The sequence below is a fragment of the Scyliorhinus canicula genome, chromosome 16, assembly GCF_902713615.1.
Source record: "Scyliorhinus canicula chromosome 16, sScyCan1.1, whole genome shotgun sequence".
Lineage (NCBI taxonomy): Eukaryota > Metazoa > Chordata > Chondrichthyes > Carcharhiniformes > Scyliorhinidae > Scyliorhinus > Scyliorhinus canicula.
This window is the reverse complement of record NC_052161.1, coordinates 99,752,324-99,779,229: the sequence shown is the minus strand read 5'-3', so window position 1 is coordinate 99,779,229 and position 26,906 is coordinate 99,752,324. Positions and strand designations below refer to the sequence as shown.

Sequence of the window (26,906 nt, the reverse complement as noted above, 5' to 3'; positions counted from 1 at the left end):
CTTTTTGTGTTGTAATTGTTGTCAAGTGCGGTGTCCTCTTTTGGGCCCCTGGAACAGGAACGAGTAAGCAGCCCATTGCTCTGCCTCTGCCAATTCGACCTTGGGACCCACAAAGAGTAGATCATCTCTGATTGTTTTATAGTTATGGGCTGCCATTGGCGACAATATACTGCACGACTGGCACACTCAGTACTCCCACAGGGCCAGGGAGAGAGCTACAACGTTTCATCCTTTTAATTATCTCATCCTTTCCACAGAATAATAATCACTGTATTATTGCTTGGGAGCTGGTGCTTCGGATGAGGTTCGAATTTGATATGATTTACACTGATTAGTGAGTCAACGGTCGCACTGCTGGTGAGAGTTCATTTAATCCTAAGAGAGCATGCACATTAAACAGCGTGGTCCTTAATCAATAGGGGCACCTTCAGCACGGAGTCATCACCGCATTAGAGAAGGGGCCAAAGGGGGTCCTTGTGTCGACTGTCCCCTTGAAGATGCTCCTGATTGAATGCTGGGAGATTAACACAAATCTTGGATAGATTGGAAAACAACCTTCCTCCTGATATTCCCGACAAACTGCGGTGGTCATTCAGAAGAATACCCCCCACTCCGTTCCCCCCCCTCCCAAAAAAAACACCGACCCCGAGGAAATTCTCATCACAACTCTTTAACCCTCTCTCTTCCCAAATCCCTTCCACTTTCAGCAGCTTCCTACATTCCTGGAAGAACTGATAGCATGTGTGGTATAGTATCTGTAGTATTGGAATAGGCCATTCAGTCCATCAGGACCAACACTGCCATCGAATTAGATCATGGCTGATCTGTCTCTGAACTCCATTGAATCAGCTTCGTGCTGTAATCCTTAACATCCCAACCTAACAAAAAAGTCCGTTTTGAGAGACATTCAATGTGATCATGGCTGATATGATAAGATGATATAATAATCTTCAACTCTACTTTCCTGCCTTATCCTTTTGATTCCTTAGGTAGATTATTTTCCTGGACATAGAACATTAAGGGACAATCAAAGTGAGTTTTTTTAAGATAGGATTTATTTTTCCACAGAAGATGTGGGCGTCGCTGACTGGGCCAGATTTAGATCCATCCCTACTTTCCTTTGAACTGAGTTTCTTGCCAGGCCACTTCAGAGTCAACCATTGCTTTAGATCTGGAGTCACATGTAGGCCAGACCATTTTCTTCCCTAAATAACATTAGTGATCCAGAAGGGTTTTTCCGACAATCGACAATGGTTTAATGATCATTAGTCCTTGTTAAATTCAAATTTCACCAGCGGCTGTGGTGGGATTCAAACCCAGATTCCCAGATCATTACCCTGGGTCTCTGGTCTAGTGACAATGCCACTATGCCATCGCCTCCCATAAGGATTTGATTGGGTAGATAGAGAAAAAGATTATTTCCTTTGGTGAACATCTTTGAGACTGGAGATAGGTTGTTCAGAGGCAGTGTCAGGGGAAGATTAACAAATGGGCAATGCCAATCTGGGACAGTCTCCCCTAAAAGATGTTGAGACTTGGTCAGTTGAAAGTTTCAAAATGGAGGTGGTAGATTTTTTTGTTCGATCAAAAGGTGGAAGCAGTGTCTTTAAATATTTTTTAAGGCCGAGATTGATAGACTCATGATAAACAAGGGGTGGCTATTGGGGGGGGGGGGGGGGGGGGGGGGGAGGAGGAGGAGGAGGAGCAGTAGTATGAAAGGTCATCAGGACGTAGGCGGGCATGTGGAGTTGAGGTTACAACCTGGTCAGCCATGATCTTAATAATCGGTTGACCACGACATTCGTGCTGACACCAAGTTCCTTCCCAACCATTCTATAGGGATCAGAAATTGGATTGACAGACACCGGTTCACGGCCCTGGGGAGGTACCATCAATGCTGTCTGAAAAGGATTCTCCTCATCAGCTGGGAGAACAGGTGTACTAAGATCAGCGTCCAAAGAAGCCAAGAGCACCAGCATCAAGACCAAGACACTCAACCTTATTGTTAACCATCTGGTCCAACTTTGTGTCACCCGCAAACCTACTGACCCTAGCCCCCATAGTCGTCTATGCCTTTTATATACTAGTGATATAGAGTCCAAGGACCGATCCCATCTTCTGGCAACACATGTCCATTTGTTACAGAACCAAGATTATCATTGATCTCGCTTAATGAATTGGAGGGGCTGAATGGCCTATTTGAATTCTTATGACCGGTTTTTACTGCCATCATTTCACTTCACACTCGGGTACTTACTTCCATATTTATAGACCAGAGCAAGAATGCTGGAGAACAGCAGCAGCGCAAGGACGATAATCACCACTAGGAGGCGCTTCTCAAGGTGAGTCCTGTCCGTCCAGCAGCCTTTCAGACCTCTGGGTTTTCTGAAGCTCATCTGAGGAAATTTAAAAAAGACAAATTAGTGGAATTATCTGTCACCTCACCAAATTTTATTTTTTAAAGACACAACAAGGAGTATGGACAGTACTGGCCAATAGCAAGGATGCCTGTGATGGGTCTTAAGGTATTGAGGTGAATTATGATTGGAGGGTGGGGAGGGGTTCTGGACTTTTTCTTTTATTCATTTACAGGGTGCAGCTGTGCCCAGCATTTTTTACCCACCCCTAATTGCCCTCGAGATGGTGGTGGTGAGCTGCCTTCTTGAACCGCTGCAGTCCATGTGGTGTGGATACACATGGTGTAGATTAGGGAGTGAGCTCCAGGACTTTGACCCAGCGACAGTGAAGGAAAGGCAATTAATTTCCAAGTCAGGATGGGAACCTACAGGCGGTGAGGTTCCCATGTATTTGCTGCCCTTGTCCTGCTAGACAGTAGTGATTGTAAGGTGCTGCCTAAGGAGCCTTTGTGAGTTCCTGCAGTGCATTTTATAATAAAGTCACCATAATCCCAGATGACCATAGGCGGTTTTCCCCTTTGAGGGGGAAGAGATGACTGGTGGGAATTTAACCTGAAGATCACCACACCTCAGCCGGGGGGGTCAAGGTTGAGAAGGCAGGTACGGGAATTGAACGTGCTCTGGGCCTTGCTCTGCGTTATAAACCAGCTGTCCTGCCAACTGAGCTAAACCGGTAGATGGCTGCTACTGTGCGTCTGTGGTGGAGGGTGTGAATGTTTGTGGAAGGGGTGCTAATCAAGTGGGCTGCTTTGTCCAGGATAGTGTCGAGCTTCTGAGTGTTGTTGGAGCTGCACTCATCCAGGCAAGTGGGGAGTATTCCACCGCACTCCTGACTTGTGCCTTATCAATGGTGGAGAGGTTTTGGGGAGTCAGGACATGAGTTACTCACCGCAGGATTCCTAGCCCCTGACCTGCTCTTATAGCCACAGTATTCATATGGCTAGTCCAGTTTGATTTCGGATCAATGGTAACTCCCAGGATGTTGATAGTGGGGAATTCAGTGATGGTAATGTCACTGAATGTCATGGGGTGATGATTAGATTCTCCCTGAGCACATACAGCTAGGCGAAAAATTCACGTTAAGAGAAATAAATAATTGCACTTATTTAATGTTTTCTACAACCCGACTCAAAACATCTTACAGCCAGTCAAGTGCCTTCTGAAGTGCAGCCACAGTTGCAAAGTAGGTCACACAACAGGCAGTATGTGCTCAGCCCACACCCAAAAGCAACTATTTGATAATAACCAGGTAATTTGATTTTGTACGATGCAGATTGAGGAGTAAATATTGGCCAGAAGATTTAAAAAAGCAACATGCTGCGGATGTTGGAAGTTTGAAATGCTGGAAATGTAGGTCTGGCAACACCTGCGGAGAGAAAGAGTTTACGTTTTAAGTTGAAGATGTCTCTTGTTCAGAGCTGAATGAAGGTAGACCTGGGATGGGTTTAATGAAAATGGAGGGAGGAAGGTAGAAGAACAAAAGGGAAAGGGTAGAGTAGAGGGAGGGAGAGATTAAATGACAAAGATGTTGTAACCCGAGATTAAAGCAGATCGTCTACACAAAGATTATTTAAAGGGATCCTTTATTCCACTGGGTCAAATAGTTATAAACATTAAGGAAAGGCAGTTAGAGGGAAAAAATATTCACAGCCAACACTCCAGTTCCATCGAGAGCTGAACTCCTGATCTCCAATCAACCGGATAGCAGAATTTAATTGGTGGATCTCCCACTGCTTTTTTAAAACTAATTTAGAGTACCCAATTATTTTTTCCAATTAAGGGGCAATTTAGCGTGGCCAATCCACCTACCCTGTACATCTTTGGGTTGTGAGGGAGAGACCCACGCAGACACAGGGAGAATGTGCAAACTCCACACGGACAGTGATTCAGGGCCGGGATCGAACCTGGGACCTCGGCGCCGTGAGGCAGCTTTGCTAACCACCGTGCCGTTCCTGGAGCTTCCACTGCTAATTTCCCAATGACCATGTCTCATTCCAGCTGCCATCAAAGGCTTTGGTTAGTACTGGACTTCTGTTTCTGCTCCTGCCCTGCCCTTTTCCCTCTCTCTCACTCTCCATCCACTCCGCACACCAGGTTCCTGGCTTTTCCAGCCCATGATCCAGCCTTCAGGAATCGGCCAGCCCTCCGCACCCCCCCAGCCTGCCGAGTGACATCTCTGCTCCTCACGAACGGGCCTTGCAGGAGAATCTAAGAAGCTACAGAGGAATCGGGCAAATTAGTAACAGATGAATGGAACAGTGCTCAAAAGGACCTCTTGCTGAACGTGCATATACACACGTTACCAGACCTGGTTATTGGGACACAAAAGGTGGTGGTCAACTTGTGGAGGCAGTGCAGAGCGAAGACACATGACTGATCCTAAATCTGGGCCTGAGTCATGACAATCACTGAAAAATATCAGCTTTGAAATGAGATGTGATCTCAGACATGTACAAGATCTGGGAAAGGCAAATTTACTTTAAACATAATTGTTAACCCATGAGAAGGATACAAAGGTTCAAACTAATAAAAGAGAAATCTTTTGGAACCACAGCCCACAGAAACAGGCCATTTAGCCCAAGTGATTGATGCTGGCGTTTAGGGGCTAGCCATGACTCTACGTTAGGAAGTTGAACGTCAAGTCCCACTCTAGTCCTTGAGCAGAACAATGAAGGCTGCCACTCCGGTGCAGTACCGAGGGAGTGCTGTACCGTCAGAGGCAGAAGGGGCCTTGTCTGCCCTCTAAGATGGACGTAAACAATCCCGTGACACTGTTTTAAAAATGTTGACCCTGGTGCCTTAGATTTAACCCTCAAACTAACATTACGTAGAAAAAATATATATTATCTGGTCATTATTGTTTGTAGGAGTTGCCAAATGCAAATTGGCTGCTGTGCTTCCTATTTTACAACAGTGACTACATTTTGCTTCATTGGCTGTGAAGTCACAGTGAGGGGGAAGGTGGGGGGAATCAGTCTGTTGTTTCTGATCCGTATTCTTCTGAAGAAATATTACACTGATGTCAGTAAACGCTGCCCTGCTTTACGGCACCTGACGGGATCCACAGGGACTGGCGGGAGTCCAATTTCCCCCTCGGAAATTTGAGCCAATCAGGAAAAGAAAAGAGATTGGCAGAGGGTTTTTGATTTATGCTTTCATGAGATTTGGACGTCGCTGGCTGGGCAAGCATTTATTGCACATGCCTGTGATGGTGTACGAAGTAACTAATGGCATTCTGGGAAAACAGGTCAACTTTTGGTACAATGTAAAAAAAGCCAAGCTCTTATAACCTAAAGCCTGCATTGAAAGCAGAAAAGGTCAAGTTGTCCCGTAAACTGGCTGGCTCTGTAAACTTGATAAAACTAACTCGTCATAACCCAAAGCAGTGTAAATATGACAAGATAGGCCAGAACTCGTCTCTTACGATACTTAAACAAGTCTGCTCCGTTTCTTAAACATGCGATCAAAAGACAAGATAATGATATGAGACCCCGAGTCCTCAAAGGTCAGCAAGGTGATGCCAGTTTTATGATATTGTTTATGTTTTACTTCTGATCAAATTCCTGACCAAGCTGTATTCACGTAATCTTGATTCATATACTGTATAAATATTGTCCTAGTTCTCTGTAACAGCGCAGACTTGGGAAGGATCCAGCAGTTTGTATTTGACTGCTTTCCGACTCAAGTTTCAGCCATTTCTGCATGCAGTTGTAATTCGCAAATACAACTTAGTTTTGTTTTCTTAACGAGCGTTGTTGAATCTTTCTATCACAGTCCAGAAGAGGGAAGAATATTGACTACAACATGTCTACTTGCTCTTGAACCGAGTGGCTTGTTGGTCCATTTCAGCGGACAGTTAAGAGTCAACCACATTTGTTTTGGTCTGGAGTCACATGTAGGCCAGACCAGGTAAGGATGGCAGATTTCCTTCCCGAAAGGACATTAATGAACCAGATGGGTTTTGACAACACTCGACAATAGTTTCATGGTCACCATTACGGAGATGGGTTTTCAGTTCAAGATTTTTATTAATTGAATTTCAATTCCACCAGCTGTTGTGGTGGGATTTGAACCGGTGTCCCCAGAGTATTAGCTTGGGCTTTTGGATTACTAGTCGGGCTTGCCAGCTGCAATTAAGTACATTCCTGGAGGTTTCATCACATGCCTTGCTCCCATACTCCGGCCATTAGTCGGCCAACATATGAATCCTCACAGTGCAGAAGGCAGTCATTCGGCACATCAAGTCTGCACCACCCTCTGAAAGAGCATTCTACTCGGCCCATTCCCCCGCCATAACCCCATAACTTAACCTACACATCTTTGGACTGTGGGAGGAAACCGGGGCACCCGGAGGAAACCCACGCACACACGGGGAGGACGTGCAGACTCCACACAGTCACCCGAGGCTGGAATTGAACGCTGTGAGAAATTGAATGCTGGCACTGTGAGGCAGCAGTGCTAGCCACTGTACCACCATGCCGCACCTATGCCAATTTGAAAGCAAAAAGATTCATCACGGCACTGGATGATGCTTGGCTGTCAACCATGTTACCTCCCATTTTCACTAGTTTTGTATGTGGTAAAGACAATAGAAAAGGTTAAATCTTTTTTAATGTCCCTTTGATTTTTCTCCAGGGCTGCACACAAGTTTCTTGGAGATTGATCTTGAGGCTTGACAACCCTAATTACTTGACCCAATGATATTATCATGAATGCCACCATCTCCCAAGGTATCCTGTGCTTCTCTATTTTGCTGCCAATGGCACTTGGGGTTTCTCCCGCCTTTAACCTTTAGGTTATGACCTTTAGTCTTCGACTCCCAAGAGGGAGTAGCTTCTCTCCTTCTACCCTATCTGTACTCTTCGACTTCTTAAAAACCTGCTTAACTTTCTGTATTCTAGGGAATGCAACCCTAAGAAGGCCAGAATTTATCGTCCATCGCTAACCTTGAGAAGGAGCTCGCGAGCCGTCTTGGTGCTGTTAGGCAGAGGGTTCCACAATTTTGACCCAGCGACAGTGAGAGAACGTCCAGTAGAGTCCAAGTCAGGATGGTGTATGACATAGAAAAGAATTTGCAGGTGGCAGTGTTCCCATGCACCTCCCTCCCTTGTTCCTCTGAACAATCAACGTTGAGTTTGGCAAATGCTCTCAGGAAATGTAACCGTTGGGAGTCCTGGAAACCTTGCATTAATTCTACACTACACTCCCTCTCAGGCTCAGATGTCCTTTATGTGGTGAGATGCCAATAGCTAAATACAATACTCTAGGTGTGGTCTAACTTTTTGTATAGCTGCATAATAATATTCACTCTTTTTTTCTAGGTCTCCAAATAGAAAGTCCAGCATTCCATTCCCCTTTCAGATTATATTCCGTGCTGTTGTGACATTTTAACAGTCTTTATTCTGGATGCTGCTTTCCTTCCCCTACCCGCCAAGTTTCTTTGGAGTTCCTCTACTCTTTCTAGCTTCCCAACATTTCAATGATCTCCTATTCTATCTTTTCAAGACCCGAAGTGGATGACCTCACATTTATCTGCATTGAAATCTATTTACCCACAATTTCTCCATTCACTCAATCCTCTGTCATTGTATGTTTCCAACTACCCTCCTTACAATGCCACTTACCTTTGTATCAGCAGGAATAAATGGGTACCTGGCTCTCTATCCTCTCAGTGTTTTATCCAGCTCTATGCTGAAGTGATGAGGTTTCGATACTGCAACCGTTCCAAGGTTATCTAGACGCCGATAGCAGTTGGGTCAGGTTAAACATGCACAAAATGCCTGCCTTCCTTCTTTGCTTGTGGCAAATTTCATAGAACCTTGGAACCTTTACAGTGCAGAAGGCCATTCAGCCCACCGGATCTGCACCGAATCTCTGGAATAGCACCCTACCTAGGCCCACTCCTCCACCCTATCCCCGCAACCCAGTAGCCCCAGTAACCGGAGCACCTAACGTGTCCTGGACATTCATGTGCATGCAATAAAATGGATGCTGCTTTCACTAGCTACTCCGCACTAGACCAGGCATTGGCCCAAAGTATCCAGTCTCAAAATCGCCAGGGCTTCCTGCTCTGGGCCATATAAACACTTCCTGACATTCCAACAACAACCACGTTTACAAAGTACTTCACTGATTCCCTCGCACCGACAAAAACTGATGAGCAATGTAATGTACCATAACGCAAGAAAATACCTCAATGCTTCTGAACTCAGTAAAATCCTTTCCAACAGAAATAAACTGTAACCCTCAGGCGCAATACCACAGCACCTGTCTACACACATTTAGATTTCAGCCTCCATCTGACCTGCAGCTCAAATTCATTACACATTCAATACTCCACCTGACGTCACAGGGCGCTATGATAACTCTATCAACTCATTGTTCTAAGGAAAAGGTAGAACAGACAAACTTCTAATTACCAGTAGATTCCGTGGCGCTCTTTGAAATTGAGCCGAGGAGGTCACCCAGTACCCTGGCCTTTTGAGTCAGAAGATCGCAGTTTCAAATCCCACTCCAGAGTGCACAATCTAGGCTGGCTCCTCAGTGCAGTACTGAGGGAGTGCTACACTGCCGTGGGTGATATTTTTCAGATGAGACATTAAACCCGCCCAGATGTACATAAATTATCCCATGGTGGCGTTTGAAAAGGAGAGCAAATGTCCCCCGGTGACCTGACCAATATTTGACGTTCCATCAAAATCACTAAAATACAAACGTTATTTATCTTATTATTGCTGAAGGAAAGAAACAAGCTGTCGAAGCTTTTCATCTTGCACTCATCAGAACAGATTTGCAAGCATTCCAAACCTCAAATGGAACAACAATTCATACAGCCTGAGAAGAAGTTAGTGATTGGTTGGCAAGAGGACTCTTATTTAGTAGAGGCATTGGCATGGAGAATGCACCAGGGAACCGTTAACTGCCAAGATATTCTTTCAATTAAAAATCAAGCATGTCGGCTCTGATTGGTCAAGGCATGCCGTCAGGAATGAACCAAGGAATGGCTGTCCCACAAGCTTTCATTTTGCTGAAAAAGGCGCAATGCATGGATGTGTTCTTTCTTTAATTTTTTTTTAAAATACACATCTCGGCATCTTACAATTTACTCGTGATCTTTCTCTTGGTGATGGAAATTAGAGGGCCAGGTGTCAAAGACACAAGAAGAAGCTTTGTGTCCAAGGTTAACAGAAAGAACATGTCCATACATTGCGTCCTTTCCAATTTCCCCCAGTGACCTGATTAATATTTGACGTTCCATCAACATCGCTAAAATACAAACATTATTTAAAAGCATGGGTCGGGTGGGGGAGGGGGGGGTGGACAACCTTTTGTTCCCCACTGCACATGTTTTCACCAGGTGACCTGCCTGGTTTGAAGTTAAGCAACAACCTGGTAGCTAACTGCTCCCTGGTGTATTGTCCATGGCAACGTCTCTGCCAATCAGCATCCTCTTCTCATGCAGCATAAATGGTTGTTCCCTTTAGATTTGGTATTCTTGCGAACCCGTCCTGATGAGTGCAAGATGAAAAACTTCGACAGCATGTCTCTTTTATTCAAAAATGTTCAAGTTACGGACCAGTAAATTACAATTTATCGTATTGCAGTTTTAATGGGTGTGCTGTGTGAAGCATGATTTTTGGTCATTATAACAATGGTGCATTTCAAAAGTACCTCAAAATCATGAAGCTGTTTGGGATGTCCCGTAGTCGTTATTTATTTCATAGCCAAAAAGCAGGTAGCACATCATAACCATCCCAGTTCTAATATTTTATTCAGCAGGAACTTGGTGTTACTGATCTGCATAACACTGACTACCGTATATAAACTCTTTTCATAACAGGAATGTTAAATGGAAGCAAAAACACCATTGACTTCTCAAGGGACCCTTTTAATATTTAGCCAGCTATCAAGTAGAGATTAAAACAAAACCTGTGGGATGGGTTTCCTGGCCCTCATCCTGTTGTGGACAGGCTGCCCCCAAGTGGGTACCAGTGGTTCGCACTGCTGCCTCACAGCTCCAGGGTCCCAGGTTCAATTCCAGCCTCAGGGTGACTGTGTGGAGTTTGCACTTTCTCTCCGTGTCTGTGTGGGTTTCCTCCGGCTGCTCCGGTTTCCTCCCATAGTCCAAAGATGTGCAGGTTAGGTAGATTGGCCATGCTAAATTGCCCCTTAGTGTCCAAAAGGATAGGTTGCGTTACCGGGTTACAGGCATAGGGTGGGGTCGTGGGCTTAAGTAAGGTGTTCTTTCCAAGGGCTGGTGCAGACTCAATGGGCCCGATGACCTCCTTCTGCACTGTAAATTCTGTGATTCTAAGTGCAAAGGTCAGCAGGGAGGGGCGGTGATCTCACACACACACAAAATCGCTACAGTGCAGAAGGAGGTCATTCGGCCCATTTGAGTCTGCACCAAACCTCTGAAAGAGCATCCCATTTAGGCCCCAACCTCTGCGCACTAGCACCATTATCCCACCTAGCCTTTGGACTCTAAGGGCCAATTTAAAGCGAAGTTTGGCCTCAGCAGGCCAGGCCAAGCGAGAGGGATCTCCTGCCTCTCGCTCTGATGCAAATATCAGCTGGCTGCCCCACGGCAGGGGCACCCAAAAGATACGATTTTCCAGAGATCTTTATGAGAAAAGGGCCTTCGGGCGATTTGAGAGTAGGCTGAAGTTATTCAGGTCAGCACCAATTTGCTCTATAACAAAATAAAAATGAACAGTCTCTAAATTCAATCAAGATCTTCCAGCTGCTGATGGAGATCGGAAGGCCCAGGTCAAAGACATAAGGAGCCATCCTGGGTTTGAGGATTGTGACTGCCTCTACCGTTGACACCAGGCCCTTGCCAGAGAGAAGCCTCTAACCCAGGTAAACATCTCCAGGACAGGAAGCCCTGGTGCTTTTGGGATTGGATTCTAGTGCCAGCGTGAAGGGCAGAAGGAATGGCCACCCCAACAGCTGCAGGGAACATCCATGACACCTCAGGCACTTCACAAATCCTTGTCACACACAAGAGCATTAATGAAGTTCCCAGCGGAGGAATTTTCTTGACTTTGGGACCTAGGAGGGTGGGGAAATTGGAGCAGGCGAGGGCAGGGATTGCTACTAAACCTCTGATCTAGGTTGCCAGAGGCCATGGCCACAATTGATGATGGTTTCATGGTCATCATTACTGAGACCGATGAATATTCTGCCGCGGTTCTTGTTTATCTTTCAAGCTCTCCCGATCTTTATACCAAAGGCCTTTTTTTGGAAAGTTGACACAATCATCTCTGACTTTGTATGGGCGGGGAAGGTGCCGAGGGTGGGGAGGACCCTGCTACAGAGGCAGAGGCAGCAGGGGGGGTTGTCATTGCCAAACTTGCTTCATTATTATTGGGTGGCGAATGTGGACAAGGTGCGGCGGTGGTGGGACGGAGAAGGGGTAGAGTGGGTTAGGATGGAGGAGAAATCTTGTAAGAGGTCTAGTTTGAGGGCTATGGTGACGGCAGCATTGCCAATGGCTCCGAGTAGGTATTCAGGGAGCCCAGTGGTGCAGTCCACGGTGAAGATATGGAATCAGCTGAGGAGGCATTTTAGGGTGGACGGGATGTTGATGCTTTTGCCGCTGTGCGACAATCATGGGTTTGAGCCGTTGGGGGAATGGATAGTGTACACAGGAGGTGGAGGGAAGTGGTGCTGGTCAAGGTGAGGGATTTGTATTTGGAGGAAGGGTTCGCCAGTCTGGAGGAGCTAAGGGAGAGGGTAGAGCTGCCGAGAGGTAGAGAGTTCAGGTATCTAAATGTTCGGGACTTTGCACGAAAGGTCTGGAAGGGGTTCCCTAGATTGCCGGGATACACCCTGCTGGAGCGACTGATGCTTCCGGATGTGGAAGGGGAGGGAAGAATTGGGGATATATAAAAGTGGCTGGGGAAGCAGGGAGGTGAGCGGGTGGTGAAGATCAAGGAGAAATGGGAAGCGGAGTTGGGAATGGAGATCAATTGGGGAGTATGGAGTGAGGCACCACGAAGGGTAAACGGGACCTCCTGTTGTGCAAGGATGAGCCTGTTACAGTTTAAGGTGGTGCACATGACCCGGGCGAGAATGAGTGAGTTCTTTCAGGGGGTCGCAGATAAGTGTGAGAGGTGTGGGCGGGGCCAGCAAATCATGTGCACATGTTTTGGGGTTGTGAAAAATTGGGAAGATTCTGGGCGGGAGTGTTCGCGGTGTTATTCATTCTGGTGAGTGTGCTTTACACTCAATTGGCTCTGTTTTATTCCTTAGCTCTAGAGTCGCCAGGTATCCTTATGTTACCACCATGAGGTTCAAGTTCAAGTTCAGATCAATGACTCAATACACCAGTTAGTAAGGTTCAAACACATTTATTATTTACACAGTAAATTGATACTCATGCAACTAATACTAGCAGACTAAACTATTCCTACCACTATGAGCCAATACTTATATTTGATAAGGGAACCCACTGGATCGGGGAACAATGGCCTCTTGTTCCGTCAGAGACTGCAGGCTTCCCAGTCGGTACGGGCTAAGGGGTCAGGCATGTCTATTCTCGTAGTGAGCGTTGGTTGGACACTTACTTGTCGGTGTAGCTGTTGGCCAGGCCTCTCCTTCTCACAATCAAGTTCTTAGAGAGCTGCTGCAAAGGTGTCGGCTGAGAGGGCCGGCTAAGAGAGCAAACTAAACTTGGGACCTGACTTTTATAGGTCCCAGGGGCTTCGTGCCCTTTTGGGCGGACCCGATCCTACTGTCAATCGATTGGGTCTCATCCCAATCGATTGGTACGAATCCCCCAATACTGAGGCTGTCCCTCGATCGTGGGGCGGTTCTTCCTAACTGGTTTGTTTCCTTTTCTTTCAGACTCCCATTGGCGCCGGGAAGTCTGACCTGCCATAGAATGTCCCAATTGTAGCTAATCGTTGTATCCATTGTTCCCGGGGATCGCTTCATTAATATGCAAACTGCTGGTTTCGGTGCTGTCTGCTTTCTTTACAGCCAGAATACACATGAACTTCTGCAAACTGCTTGTCTCTTTATAATTGCCCCGTTTTCCCTGCAACCTTTGCGTTCTTCCATTTTGTGTGGGGAAGTGGCCAACCCAGGTGGCTACAGCGGTCTTAGCCAGGGTCGTGTAGGAGGGAGTGGACCCGAACCCTTTGGTGGTGATATTTGGGGTTTCAGAAAAGCCGGAGCTCATGGAGAGGAGGAAGGCCGATGTCTTGGCCTTCGCCTCTCTGATTAGAATTAGAATTAGAATTAGAACAGTACAGCACAGAACAGGCCCTTCAGCCCTCAATGTTGTGCCGAGCAATGATCACCCTACTCAAGCCCACGTATCCACCCTATACCAGTAACCCAACAACCCCCATTAACATTATTTTTTTTTAGGACACTAAGTGCAATTTAGCCTGGCCAATCCACCTAACCTGCACATCTTTGGACTGTGGGAGGAAACCGGAGCACCCGGAGGAAACCCACGCACACACGGGGAGGACGTGCAGACTCCACACAGACAGTGACCCAGCCGGGAATCGAACCGGGGACCCTGGGATTGTACGGTGACAAATTTTGCTGGAGTGGCAGTCGGCATCGCCACCGGGGGTAGCAGCATGGTTGGGTGTCCTGTATGACTTCCTGCGGTTGGAGAAGATACAGTATGAGTTGAGGGGCTCAGCAGGGGAGTTTGGGAAGAGGGGGGATGTTTGTGACCGTGTTTGAGGAGCTGTTCGTCGCAGGGGGTTGGGGGTTGAAAAAGGAGAAAAATCTGTACAAACTGTATAGTTGATTGTTGGGAAGAATGTTTCCCGGGGTGTTTATTTGCTGTAACCTACTTTGATACAAGTTTGAATAAAATGTGTTTGAAAAAATAAAATCGTTAACGAGACCAGCTTTCAGTTCCAGGGTTTTAACGACTGAATTCAAATTCCACTAGCTGCCGTGGTGGGATTTGAACCCATGTCCCCAAAGCATTAGCCAGGGCCTCGGGATCTCTAGTCCAGTGGCATTATTATCTAAATGGGGAGAGACTTCTTATCATCTAAATGGGAGAGACTCCGGGGTGCTCCAATGCAGAGGGATCTGGTGTCCTTGTGCATGATTCACTGAAAACGAGCATGTAGGCACAGCACATAATAAGGAAAGCAATTGGAATGTTGGCATTTATAGCAAAAGGAATGGAGTATAAAGATAAGGAAATGTTGTTGCAACTGTACAAGGCATTGGTAAGACCGCACTTTGAGTATGGTGGAAAGACGTAGCGACATTGGAGACAGTTCAGAGGAGGTTCACTTCCAGAGATGAGGGGATGGCATTTGAGGAGAGTTTGAACAGTTTAGGCCTTTAATCTCTAGAGTTTAGAAGAATGAGGGGATATCTAATTGAGGTATACAAGATGTTAAAAGGTATGGATAATGTAGATGTGGAGCTGATGCTTCCTCTTGTGGGGCATTCTAAAATGAGAGGCCATAATCTTGGAATCTTGATAGCAAATTTAAAACAGATTTGAGGAAAAACCACTTCTCCCAAAGGGTTGCCAACCTGTGGAATTCGCTACCCCAGAGAGCGGTGGATGTTGGGACCGTGAGTAAATTTAAGGAGGAGTTAGACAGATTGTTAATGGGTTGAAAGGTTATGGAGATCAGGCAGGATGGTGGAGTTCAGGCCAAGATGGGATGAGCCATCACCACATTAAGGCTTGGGAGGCTAAATTGCCTACTCCTGCTCCTAGGCCATGTGTTTTACGGAGGAGATGCTCTGGCTGATTTCGCAATCCAGCTCTTGGTCTGTAACATTGTTACATTGTAGGTAGCAGATGAGGAACATATCAGCCATGATAGAATGGCGGAGCAGACTCGATGGGCCGAATAGCCTAATTCTGCTCCGTTATCTTATGAACTTATTACCACAAAGCCATCGTCTCCCTCAATTGGGATAACTGTGGGTGTTTCCACATGTCAGGGGAAGACCAAGTAGAATTGGAGCAACACCTTGTGAGAGCAAGGAGGAAGGAGCAATACTGATCGCCGGTATCTTCTAGATATTTGTCTGGACAGTCCACTAGGCCAAAAATAAAATCTTATATTGGAGAGGTGATTGCATTGAAATCTATAAAATACTTAAAGGAATAGGCAGGTAGATGCAGCTGAGTGTTCCCTGGTTGGAGCGGTCAGGAACCAGGGGTACAATTTCAATTCAGATTGAGAGGAGGAGAATTTTGTTTTACACAAGAGGGTGGTGAATCTTTGGATGCTCAGTCATTTGAAGCAGAGATTGACAGATTTCTGATTGAGAATGATGTAAAGGGTTATGGATGTAAAAGGCATCAAAGTCCCCGGTCAGCCATGATTGCAATAAATGGCGGAGCAGGCTCGATGGGCTGAATGGCCTCCTTCTTTCCCTATAGCACATTTTGTGACCTCAGAATATTCCAACGTTCTTCATATCCAAAGAAACCCCAATAATGGGAGTGTTTTATTCTTTTTATTTTGTTAATTTGTCCAATTAAGAGGCAATTTAGCGTGGTCAATCCACCTGCCCTGCACATCTTTTGGGTTGTGGGCATGAGCCCCACGCAATAACGGGAGAATGTGCAAACTCCACAAGGACAGTGACCCGGGATCAAATCCGGGTCCTCGGTGCCATGAGGCAGCAGTGCTAACCAATGTGCCACCGTGCCGCCCCACAATGATTGAAGTATAGAGCAGGAAATGCAACAGCGGGTTTGGTGACAAGCAATGTCTCACAAAGAGCAGTAAGGTAAGTAACTCGATAATCTGTTTCCTCAGCATTGAAGGAGGAATATTAGTTCCCACCCACACCTGGAAGAATACTGGAAATCTGAAATAAAAACAGAAAGTTCTGGAAAAATTCAGCAGGTCTGACAGCATCCACGGACAAAGAAATGGAGGTGATGTTTCAAAGACTTATTCTGAAACAGAATTGCTTCGAACTTATTTTAAAAAATAATTTAAAAATATAAATTTAGAGTATCCAATTACTTTTTTTTCCAAATTATGGGGCAATTTAGCATGGCTAATCCACCATTGTGCCCCTTGGGTGTAGGAGCGAGACCCACGCAGATATGGGGAGAATGTAAAAACTTCAGACAGACAGTAACCCGGGGCAGGGATTGAATCCGGGTCCTCGGCACCATGAGGTAGCAGTGCTAACCAAGAATCGCTTCGGACTGGAAGCGTTAACGTGGTGACTCTCTCTGCAGATACTACCAGGCCTTTTGAGTATTCCAGAACTTGGTTTTTACACAAGGGGGAGGACCTGTAACTACGTGCAACAGTTTTCCCTGGTTGAAATTCAGCCAATGTTTGTGTTGGGGTTGATTGGAATTTGTGGAATTGAGGTTGGTTGGATTTTGGCACTCGCCCCTCATGTTGCTAACACAGTTATCCCCATCTCTCCACTGCTCCCTATAAAGTTACATATTTTAGTCTGAGATGGGCATTCCACTCTGTCCTGGCAATTTGAAATCCAAACGATTAGGGGAACACGTCTTGTTCAGCATAAAACACAAATTGGTGCCCAGAGGTTTGGATGTGCCCATTTTTGGGCGCAGGGCGATGCCGGTCGGGGTACAGGGGCACAATTCTTGGGCTGAATGCTGAAGCCAGAGGCTTCCCCAATACCAGGGCCTTGGGTCTCCAAGTTGAGTCAGCAGCGAGGTGACGCAATGGAATTAATGCCCATCTCAAGCATGAATGAATGACACTATCCCCGAGCCAATATGAAAGGGATCATCAAGCTCATAAAGGAGTTTGGAGTCTTCTCGAGCTACCAACTCAACCAGGGCAAAAGCAAAGACTTCCCGGTGAATCCGCAAGGGAGGGGGACAGAGCTGGAGGGACTACCGTTCAAATAAGCCCAAAACAAACTCCACTTCCTGGCGATCAAAATTGCCCACGACTGGACACGGATCCACAAATGGAACCTGATGAGTCAGGTGGAGGAAATCTGAAAGGTCGGACACACTCCCACTCTCGCTGGCAGGGAGAGTGCAAATGATCAAAATGAACGTACTGCCCAGTTTCCTCTTCCTGTTCATGTCCCTCCTGATCTACATCCCCAAGGCATGTAGATCCCTCAACATGGTAAACAAATTAATCAGAGGATCCAAAAAAAAAATGGTCCTACAAAGGACAAGAAATATTGGAGGCCTGGCCCTCCCAAACCGACATTTCTACCACAGCAGAAAGCGTGAGAGAATGGGGAAGGGCGGAGGAGAGTTCCTGCAACGGGACGTCCCTCCAAGCCCTCATCACAACTGCTCTCCCATCCCATCGCCTCCGACCAAACATTCAAGAAGCCCAGTGGTGTTAGTCACGCTCTGAACATGGTATCAAATGAGACAACACTTCGGCCTAACCAAAATGTCCACTATGGCTCCCATCTGTAACAACCACAGATTCATGCCCGCAACAATGGACGCCACCTTCAAAAGGTGGAGACAAGGGGACACTGACGGTGAGCGACAGGTACACAGGCGACAGATTAGCGACCCTGGGTGAACTCAGGGAGAGGTTCCAACTACCAAAAGAGAACTAAATTAGATATATGCAGATCAAAAACCTCCTCTAGAGGGAAAAAAGGCGTACGCCCGGATATCAGGACACTCGCTAGCAGGGGAAATGTTGAACACAGACAACCTAGGGAAGGGGAACTGTGGGGACCTGTATGGATGATACTGTAGTTGGAAGAGGTACGCTCACCCCTGGACAAGACAAAGGAAAAATGGGAGGGAGAACTGGGCACACAAGAGCGGGGGGGGGGAGGGGGGGGGGGGGGGGGGGGAACTCTGGTTTGAAGCACTGCACAGGGTGAACTCCACCTCCACATGCGCAGGGAGTGGTGCTAAAAAGCGTGCCTAACCAGACCCAAATAAACAGGTTCTACCTAGAGGTGGAGGACAAATGTGAATGGTGCCAGGGAGGCCCAGCCAACTACACCCACTGGTTCTGGGCTTGTCCAAAAGTGGCGGTCTTCAGTGTCTCAAGAGCAGCCAGAACTCTTTATGGGGAGGGGGTTGACGGCCAAGCCTTTGCCTCCCTAATCGCCCGCCGAAGAATCCTGCTCGGCTGCCGATTGGCAGCACCACCCAAAGCTGTAGACTGGCTGACCAACCCATTGGAATTCCTCCAACTGGGGAAGATCAAATTTGCTATCGGTGTGACGGAAGAGGCCTTCCACAAGATATGGAGGCCATTCTCCAACTTGTCCCAAGACCTGTTCGTAGCCAGCAACCAGTAGAGCGGCAGGGAGAGTGTGGGAGGCACAGATGAGCCACAGATCGCACAGGAAAGGTAGGAGGGCGGGTGGGAAGGGCAGCAAGTGGGGGGGGGGGGGGGGGGGGGGGGGGGCATTGAAAAAGACCTCGGGACATAAGCGACATAGCCGCATGAGACCAGCCCCCAAGAGCAAGTGGGGAAAACAGAAGGAGCAGCAATTTGCCGGTCAATACACACTCTGGCCAATGCTGGACAGTCCAACTAAGGCAGAGTGGCAAAATGGGGTCCACAGCCACTGGGGAAACATGTAAATATGTAAAATGATCCTGGTTAGTTTCTGTTGTTTTTTTGATTCCTTCTTCTCGTTCTTCTTTGGCTTATCTGTCACTTGTAATTTGTGTGCTGACGAAACTGGTACATTTAAAGTAAGAACTGGAAGGTGTAACATAAAAATGTGAAAACCAATAAAAACACTTAAAAAAAATAAATAAATGAATGAATGGCACTTATTTTCTGTCCTAACTCAATATGACTGGTAGCACATTTTCATCTGGCAATACGCACACTGACATAGTGTGGATAGATTCCAAGGTCTTGTTGTCCATGTATGTATTGAGGTTAAGAGTGGAAACCGCATTAGGTTCCTAGTCATTAAGGAATTTAATCAGTGGACTAGTAGAAGCGCTGACCATCACTCCTTAATATTATCCAATAGTGCATCGAGGAGCTGGGAATCGTATAGATCGCCTTGGGCTATGGGACTCGCATTGAATGTACAGAGTGACTGCTACATGCATCACCTTGTACTGAAGCACCTCAAGAGCGCAACTTGGTCTATGTAAAAAAAACTTGAACATTATTGCATTGTGATGGCTATTTTGAAATGTTCTGGAATGTTCTTCCAGATATTTCATGAATAAAGTGTACTTTTTCAACAAAAAAATAAATCAAATAGATGCTATACAAATATCCAGGATTATGGGGTCAAGGTTTCCAGACAACATATGATGGGACATCTACAGCGCACAGTCAAGGGCTCCTCTGTCTCACACGTACAGGTGGCACAGTGGTTAGCACTGGGGCCCCACAACGCCAGGAACCCGGGTTCAATTCCGGCCTTGGGTGACTGTGGAGTTTGCACGTCCTCCGTTTTGGAGTGGGTTTCCTCTGGGTGCTCCGGTTTCCTCCAAAGATGTGCAGGTTAGATGAATTGGTCATGCTAAAATGCCCCAAAGCTTAAGTGGGATTCTGGGTATGTGGCGTGAGATTGGGCTTAGGTCGGATGTTCTTTCCAAGGGCCGGTGCAGACTTGATGGGCCAAATGGCCTCCTCCTGCATTGTAGGGATTCTATGACATCATGGCATGAGCTAAAGGCCGGTTCTTGTTGTGATAATGGACCAAGGTCAGAAGGGTCAAGGGAAAAAAAAACATTGACTGAAGTTTTCAGACTCGAATGGAGGAGTAGCTTAAAGTAAGTAGTAATTATACCACAATGCAATACCATTTAGGGTCATCGCTCAGTGCAGCAGCTTTCAAATATTTCAAATATTGTATCATGGGCATCAGAGAACAATAGAAGAACGCAATGAATTGAAGTCATTTGCAGGTCAGAAGTGAGTAATAGAACAATTTCTGACTGGAATTTTACTAAACAAATAAATTTAAAGTGCCACAGCATGCTGGCGAGGGTATGGGAGCTGAGCTTCTTCTCGGATACACATTCAACGTCCCGGGCCCAGATTCAGGACAACATCAACAATGTAATTTTGATAACATGGGGACTCGTCCGAGTCTGTACACAATGTCCAGATCAGGTTTAATTTTTTTTCTTTTTAAGTAGAAACTCAGAAAATATATAAAATTTTTTTTTTTTTTTTTACAGGGGCTGTTTAGCACAGGGCTAGATCGCTGGCTTTGAAAGCAGACCAAGCAGGCCAGCAGCACGGTTCGATTCCCGTAACAGCCTCCCCGAACAGGCGCCGGAATGTGGCGACTAGGGGCTTTTCACAGTAACTTCATTGAAGCCTACTCGTGACAATAAACGATTTTCATTTTTTCATTTAAGGGACCGGATACACAACGGGTTTTCACCTCATCTGTACAAGATTCCAAGACATATTTCACTATTCGCTCCAACCAGGCTTAGTACACAAATCACTGGAGGTGGTAAGTCATGTGTAGCTGCTAAAAGCACACAGTACAAAGTTTCTCAATATTTGAGAGCACCCAGAGTACAAAAGCAAGGATATTAGACTGAATCTCGACGAAGAGACTGAGTGGGCCTCACCCAGAACATGGGGCCCATTATTGACAGGAAACACAGAAATCCAGATTGATGGTGTTTTGAGTCATCATTGTGCAACTTACCCACCTGAGCGGGGTGGTGCTGGTATGTCATTGGATTGGGGAGGGAGGAAGCAAGCATACTTGTCCCCACAAGCTCTAAAGGCCCTGGAAACCACAGTTAATCTTGTGAAACAGGTTAAACCTTTCACCACCCCCCTGCTGTTTGCACTCGCGATTGAGCCATTGGCCATTGCACAAAGAAGGTCGGGGGTATGGAAAGGGATAGTGCAGGGGGGGTGGGGGGGATAGAGCATAGGGTGTCCTTATATAACAAGTCATCGGCATATGTGTCAGAACCAAGTGTGTCAATAGGGGGAATACTGTAGCTGCTTCGGGTGTTTGGGTCTTTCCCAGGGTACAAATTAAATCTGGACAAAAGTGAATATTTTGTGGTGTCTCGGCCAGGGGTGGGGGGGGCTACCATTACGTAAGGCAGGGACTCACTTTAGATACCTGGGGGTGCAGGTTGATCAAGATTGAGGGGGGCTCCGTACGTACATTTCTAGTTTGGTGGGGAGGGTGAAAACTGATTTGGCAAGGTGGGACGGTCTCCCTCTGTCATTGGCACGTCGCGTACAGGCGGGTTTTCTTGATTTTCCTGCCAAAGGCATTTTTTAGAGCGATTGAAGGGATGATTACCTCGTTCATATGGGGAGGGAGGATGGCCAGAATTAAAAAGGTGCAGCTACAGAGAGGAAGGCAGGTAGGGGGTTTAGGTCTTCCGAACCGGATGTATTATTACTGAAATGAAAATCGCTTATTGTCACAAGGGCAGCGAATGTGGAGTAGGTACGGAGCTGGGTCAGAGGAGTTGACTCCCAATGGGTCAGAATGGAGGAGAGTTTGCGTAGGGGGTCGGGATTGAAGACGCTAGTGACAGTGCCGCTCCCGAAGGCCCCGGGGAAATACTCAGGAAGTCCGGTATTAATAGCTTCGTTGAGAATTTGGAGGCAGTTTTGACAGCACTTCGGGTTGGGGGCAGAGTCAAGGGAAATACCTATTCGGGGGAACCATAGATTTGAGCCAGAAAATAGGATGGAAATTTTCGGCGATGCGAGGAGAAAGGAATTAGGACACAAAGATTTATTTCTTGGGGGTCGTTTTGCGGGATTGAAGGATCTGGGAGCAATGTATGAGCTAGAGCAGGGGGAAATCTTTAGATACATGCAGGTTCGAGACTTTGCCAGAAAGGAGATACAGAGCTTCCCAGTAGAGCCGGCCTCCACATTGTTGGAGGAGGTGCTGACGACAGGGGGACTGGAGAAGAAGGTAGTATCGGCGGTTTACGGGGCTATTTTGAAGGAGGACAAGGTGCTGCGAGACGGGATCAAGGCAAAGTGGGAGGAAGAGTTGGGAGAGGGTATGGAGGAGGGGTTCTGGTGTGAAGTGCTCTGGAGGGTGAACGCCTCCACCTCGTGTGCGAGGTTGGGGCTGATACAGCTGAAGGTGGTATACAGAGCGCACCTTCCAAGGGCGAGGATGAGTATCTCTTTGAGGGGGTAGAAGATGTATGTGAATGTTGCGGGGAAGGCCCCGCAAACCACGTTCATATGTTTTGGTCCTGTCCAAAGCTGGAGGATTACTGGAAGGAGGTGTTTAGGGTAATCGCTAAAGTGGTGCACGTGAAACTGGACCTGGGCCCTCGGGAGACCATATTTGGGGTGTCGGACCATCCGGGGTTGGAAACGGGCGCGGAGGCAAATGTTGTAGCCTTCGCCTCGTTGATCGCCTGAAGGCGGATCCTGTTGGGTGGATATCAACCTCTCCACCCTGTGCCCTGGCGTGGTGGGGGGACCTGCTGGAATTCTTAACGCTTGAAAAGGTCAAATTTGAACTGAGGGGAAGGATGGAGGGTTTCTACAATTCATGGGGATTATTCGTTATGCACTTTCGAGAATTGGATCACATTGAACATTAGGGGGGTTGGGGGCTGGGAGGGTGATTGTATGTGTTAATGAGTGAGTGATTCCTGATTCCTTTTTGTCATTTGTTTATGTTAACATGCGGGCTAATGTTTGGGGGTTTGGTGGGAGGATGGGATTGTTGTTATTGATATGAGGATTGACAATACATTTGTTACTGATTATTGTTTATTGTTGGGTGTAAATTTGGGAGAAAATGTGAAAGCGGGGGAGAATAAAAAAATATATTTTTTTAAAAAACCTTTCACCAAGTCAGCCTTCACATTCAAAGCATCATCCTCTGCCATTTCCACCAAATCAGGCACAACGCCACCACCAAACACATCTTCCCTTCACCATTCTCCTCCCACCTTGTCCCTGTCAGCATTCCACAGTGACCACTCCCTCTGCGACACCCTCAACTCCATATCTCCTTCCCATGGCACATTCCCACGCAATCGTCGAAGGTGTAACATCTATTCCTTTCTCCCCTCCCTCATTACCATCCAAGGGCCCACACACTCCTTTCAGGTTATGCAGCATTTATGCAGACATAGGCTGCGTGCCTGACTGATTTGCAGAATACCTTTGGTCTGTCCACAAGCATGATCCCGACCTTCCTGTCACTTGCAATTTCAATTCCTCCCCCCCCCCCACCCCGCCCCCCCCCCACCAAAATCCCATTTCTGTTAAGTAAAAACACAGCAATGCAGTGGGGCAGGCAGAATTCTGATTTGAAAGATCTTGCCTAGGAGCAAAAATTGGCTTCTTCTCCTGCTCACCTAGACTGGTCAGAATGACTGAATGCCAGCGTCCTAGTCTCTCGGCACCTTGTCTGTGCCTGGAGCCAGAGCATAACACTCGGAAATACTGATGCCCAATCTTTAGAATGCTCATTGTTTTTCTATGGTCTGCACTTCCTGGAGCAGTGAAAGGCATTATTGAGTCTGTACTCAAGTTACATATTGTTAGTGGCTTTTTATTAGACCCACAGGGATGATTCAGTGTCACGGTATCGTTAATCTCCAAGCTGATGGCAAGCATCTTGAACGAAGGGACACCAGTAGCAATCCTGATGCACCACTGCTATCCCTGGTCTCCAGATCAGTTAATGAGCAATGGTAATGACTGGGTTTGCGTGAATGTTTTTTTTTTTAAAAAAGAGGTTTGCCATAGAACATAGAACATAGAACAGCACAGCACAGAACAGGCCCTTCGGCCCTCGATGTTGTGCCGAGCAATGATCACCCTACTCAAACCCACGTAACCTGTATACCAGTAACCCAACAATCCCCCCATTAACCTAACACTACGGGCAATTTAGCATGGCCAATCCACCTAACCCGCACATCTTTGGACTGTGGGAGGAAACCGGAGCACCCGGAGGAAACCCACGCACACACAGGAAGGACGTGCAGACTCCACACAGACAGTGACCCAGCCGGGAATCGAACCTGGGACCCTGGAGCTGTGAAGCATTGATGCTAACCACCATGCACCCTTCACACTCTTCTTCCCACTGTGAAAACTCTGGGAACACTGGAGTCACAGTTTTACAGCACAGAAAGAGACCCTTTGGCCCATCGCGTCTGTGCCAGCCATCAAGCATCTATCTATTCTACTAATGCCATTTTTCAGCACTTGGTCCGTAGTCTTGTATGCTATGGCTTTTCAACTACTCATCTAAATACTTCTAAATGTTGTGAGGGTTTCCGCCTCTACCACCCTTTCAGGCAGTGAGTTCCAGATTCCAACCACCCTCTGGGTGAAAAGGTTCCCCCTCAAATCTCCTCTTCACCTCATGCTCTTTACCTTAAATCTATGCCCCCCTGGTTATTCACCACTCCTCTCCTTCCTATCCATCCTATCTATCCCCCTCATCATTTTGTACATCTTAACCAGCACCCCCCTCTCAGCCTCCCTTGCTCTAAGTTAGGCCACAGGTCAGCCGATGAATGGCAGGACAGGCTCGGGGGGCTGAATGGCCTACTCCTGTTCCTGTGTTCCATTAATGCCCAGATTCATCATTCTGAAGGGATGGCTCCCTCTGCAATATGTTGGTGCACTCTTCAATCACCTACGACACCCTGCCCCCGGCACCTTCCCATCTCAGCACAGGAGATGCAACAACTGCCCTTTATCTCCTCCTTTCCCCACCGTGCAATGCCCCAAACACTCCTTTTAGGCAAATTAGCGATTTAATAATAATAATAATCTTTATTAGTGTCACAAATAGGCTTACATTAGCACTGCAATTAAGTTACTGTGAAAAGCCCCTAGTCGCCACACTCTAGTGCCTGTTCGGGGGCACTGAGGGAGAATTCACAATGTCCAATTCACCACATAGCACGTCTTTCGGGACTTGTGGGAGGAAACCGGAGCACCCGGAGGAAACCCACGCAGACACGGGGAGAACGTGCAGACTCCGCACAGACTGTGACCCAAGCCAGGAATTGAACCCAGGACCCTCGGGCTGTGAAGCAACAGTGGTAACCACTGTGCTACCGTGTCACCAATTCAGTGTACCCAATTCAGCGTTCACGTGGGGAAGCCAAACTGATCCGGTGACCTATTTGGCCCACTCAGTCTGCATGAAGCCAGGCTTCTGGTTATCTGCCTTTTTAATTCCATGCCCGACTCCCTGGATTCCTACATTCTTTCAAATGAAGTTTAGGTAATCTCAGTTTAATTTAGGATCAGCAGCCCCATTTCTGATTCAACACGAAACATCAGGTGCAACTCATTTCAATTCCACAAAAGAGCACGGTAGCATTGGGCGGCACAGTAGCACAGTGGGTAGCACAGTTGCTTCACAGCTCCAGGGTCCCAGGTTTGATTCCCGGCTTGGGTCACAGTCTGTGTGGAGTTTGCACGTTCTCCCTGTGTCTGCGTGGGTTTCCTCCGGGGGCTCCGGTTTCCTCCCACAAGTCCCGAAAGACGTGCTTGTTAGGTAATTTGGACATTCTGAATTCTCCCTCTGTGTACCCGAACAGGTGCCGGAGTATGGCTAATAGGGGCCTTTCACAGTAACTCTATTGCAACGTTAATGTAAGCCTACTTGTGACAATAAAGATTATTATAATAAAGATGCTCACCCTACTGGCTATTTCCAGCATTTTGGAATATTTGCCCCCTTTCCTTCTCACATCGATGTGGAACTGCTCCAACCCATCACATTGTCCATGCTTTCAGTCTTTCAGAAAATTGCCGGGAGCCTTGAAATCTGATCCCACTTTCCCCAGGTATCTTACCGTATACCCAAAGGCAATGATTCCATGCGGAGAATTCAGTCACTCATCTCAGTCCGTCACCTCTGATGTCGGGTGATTCACGCTCAGAGGGTTTATATATTTGCCTTTGTTCAGTGAAGCACATCCCATTTTCTGTCAACTCCAATCAGAATAAGGGTGTGGAAAGAATTTCAGGAACACACCTCAGAAACATTAATGCATTAATGTTTCTATGTCACCAATGCTGTGGTGATTGTCCTCTTTGAAATAAAATTAAAAGGGCAACAACTACAATCGTTAAAAAAATCTTCCTTAGATAAGATCCCAGACTTAGAGTCACATAACCTGATCATGGGAGGGGACTTTTACACAGTCATTGATCCGGAATTGGACTGGTCAAATCCAGGACAGGGAGGAGGCCGGCTGCGGCAAAGGAATTGAAGGGTTTTATGGAGCAGATGGGGGGGAGTAGATCCTTGGAGGTTTGTGCGGCCGAGGACGAAGGAGTTTTCCTCTTTTTCACATGTCCACAAGGTATACTCTCACATCAACTTTTTTGTTCTGAGCAGGGTGCTAATACCGAAGGTGGTGGATACTGAGTACTCGGCAATCGCAGTGTCGGATCATGCCCCACACTGGGTGGATCTACGGGTTAGTGTGGAGAGAGGGCAACGCCCGCTGTGGAGGCTGGATGTGGGGTTGCTAGCAGACAAAGCGATCTGTGGGCGGGTTAACAAGTCCATCCAGAACTACCTGGAAACAAATGATACGAGGGAGGTCTCTGC

At 46.9% G+C, this 26,906-nt stretch overlaps 1 protein-coding gene across 4 annotated transcripts in view; it reads right to left on the bottom strand.

Annotated features, from left to right (window-relative positions):
- Positions 1–26,906, bottom strand: part of ece1 (endothelin converting enzyme 1) — a 401,990-nt gene that overhangs the window by 142,877 nt on the left and 232,207 nt on the right. For all 4 annotated transcript variants that reach the window (XM_038821847.1, XM_038821850.1, XM_038821848.1 and 1 more), the window contains one exon: positions 2,258–2,396. In XM_038821847.1, the coding sequence (XP_038677775.1) occupies positions 2,258–2,396 (139 nt within the window). The remainder of the gene's footprint in view (positions 1–2,257; positions 2,397–26,906) is intronic.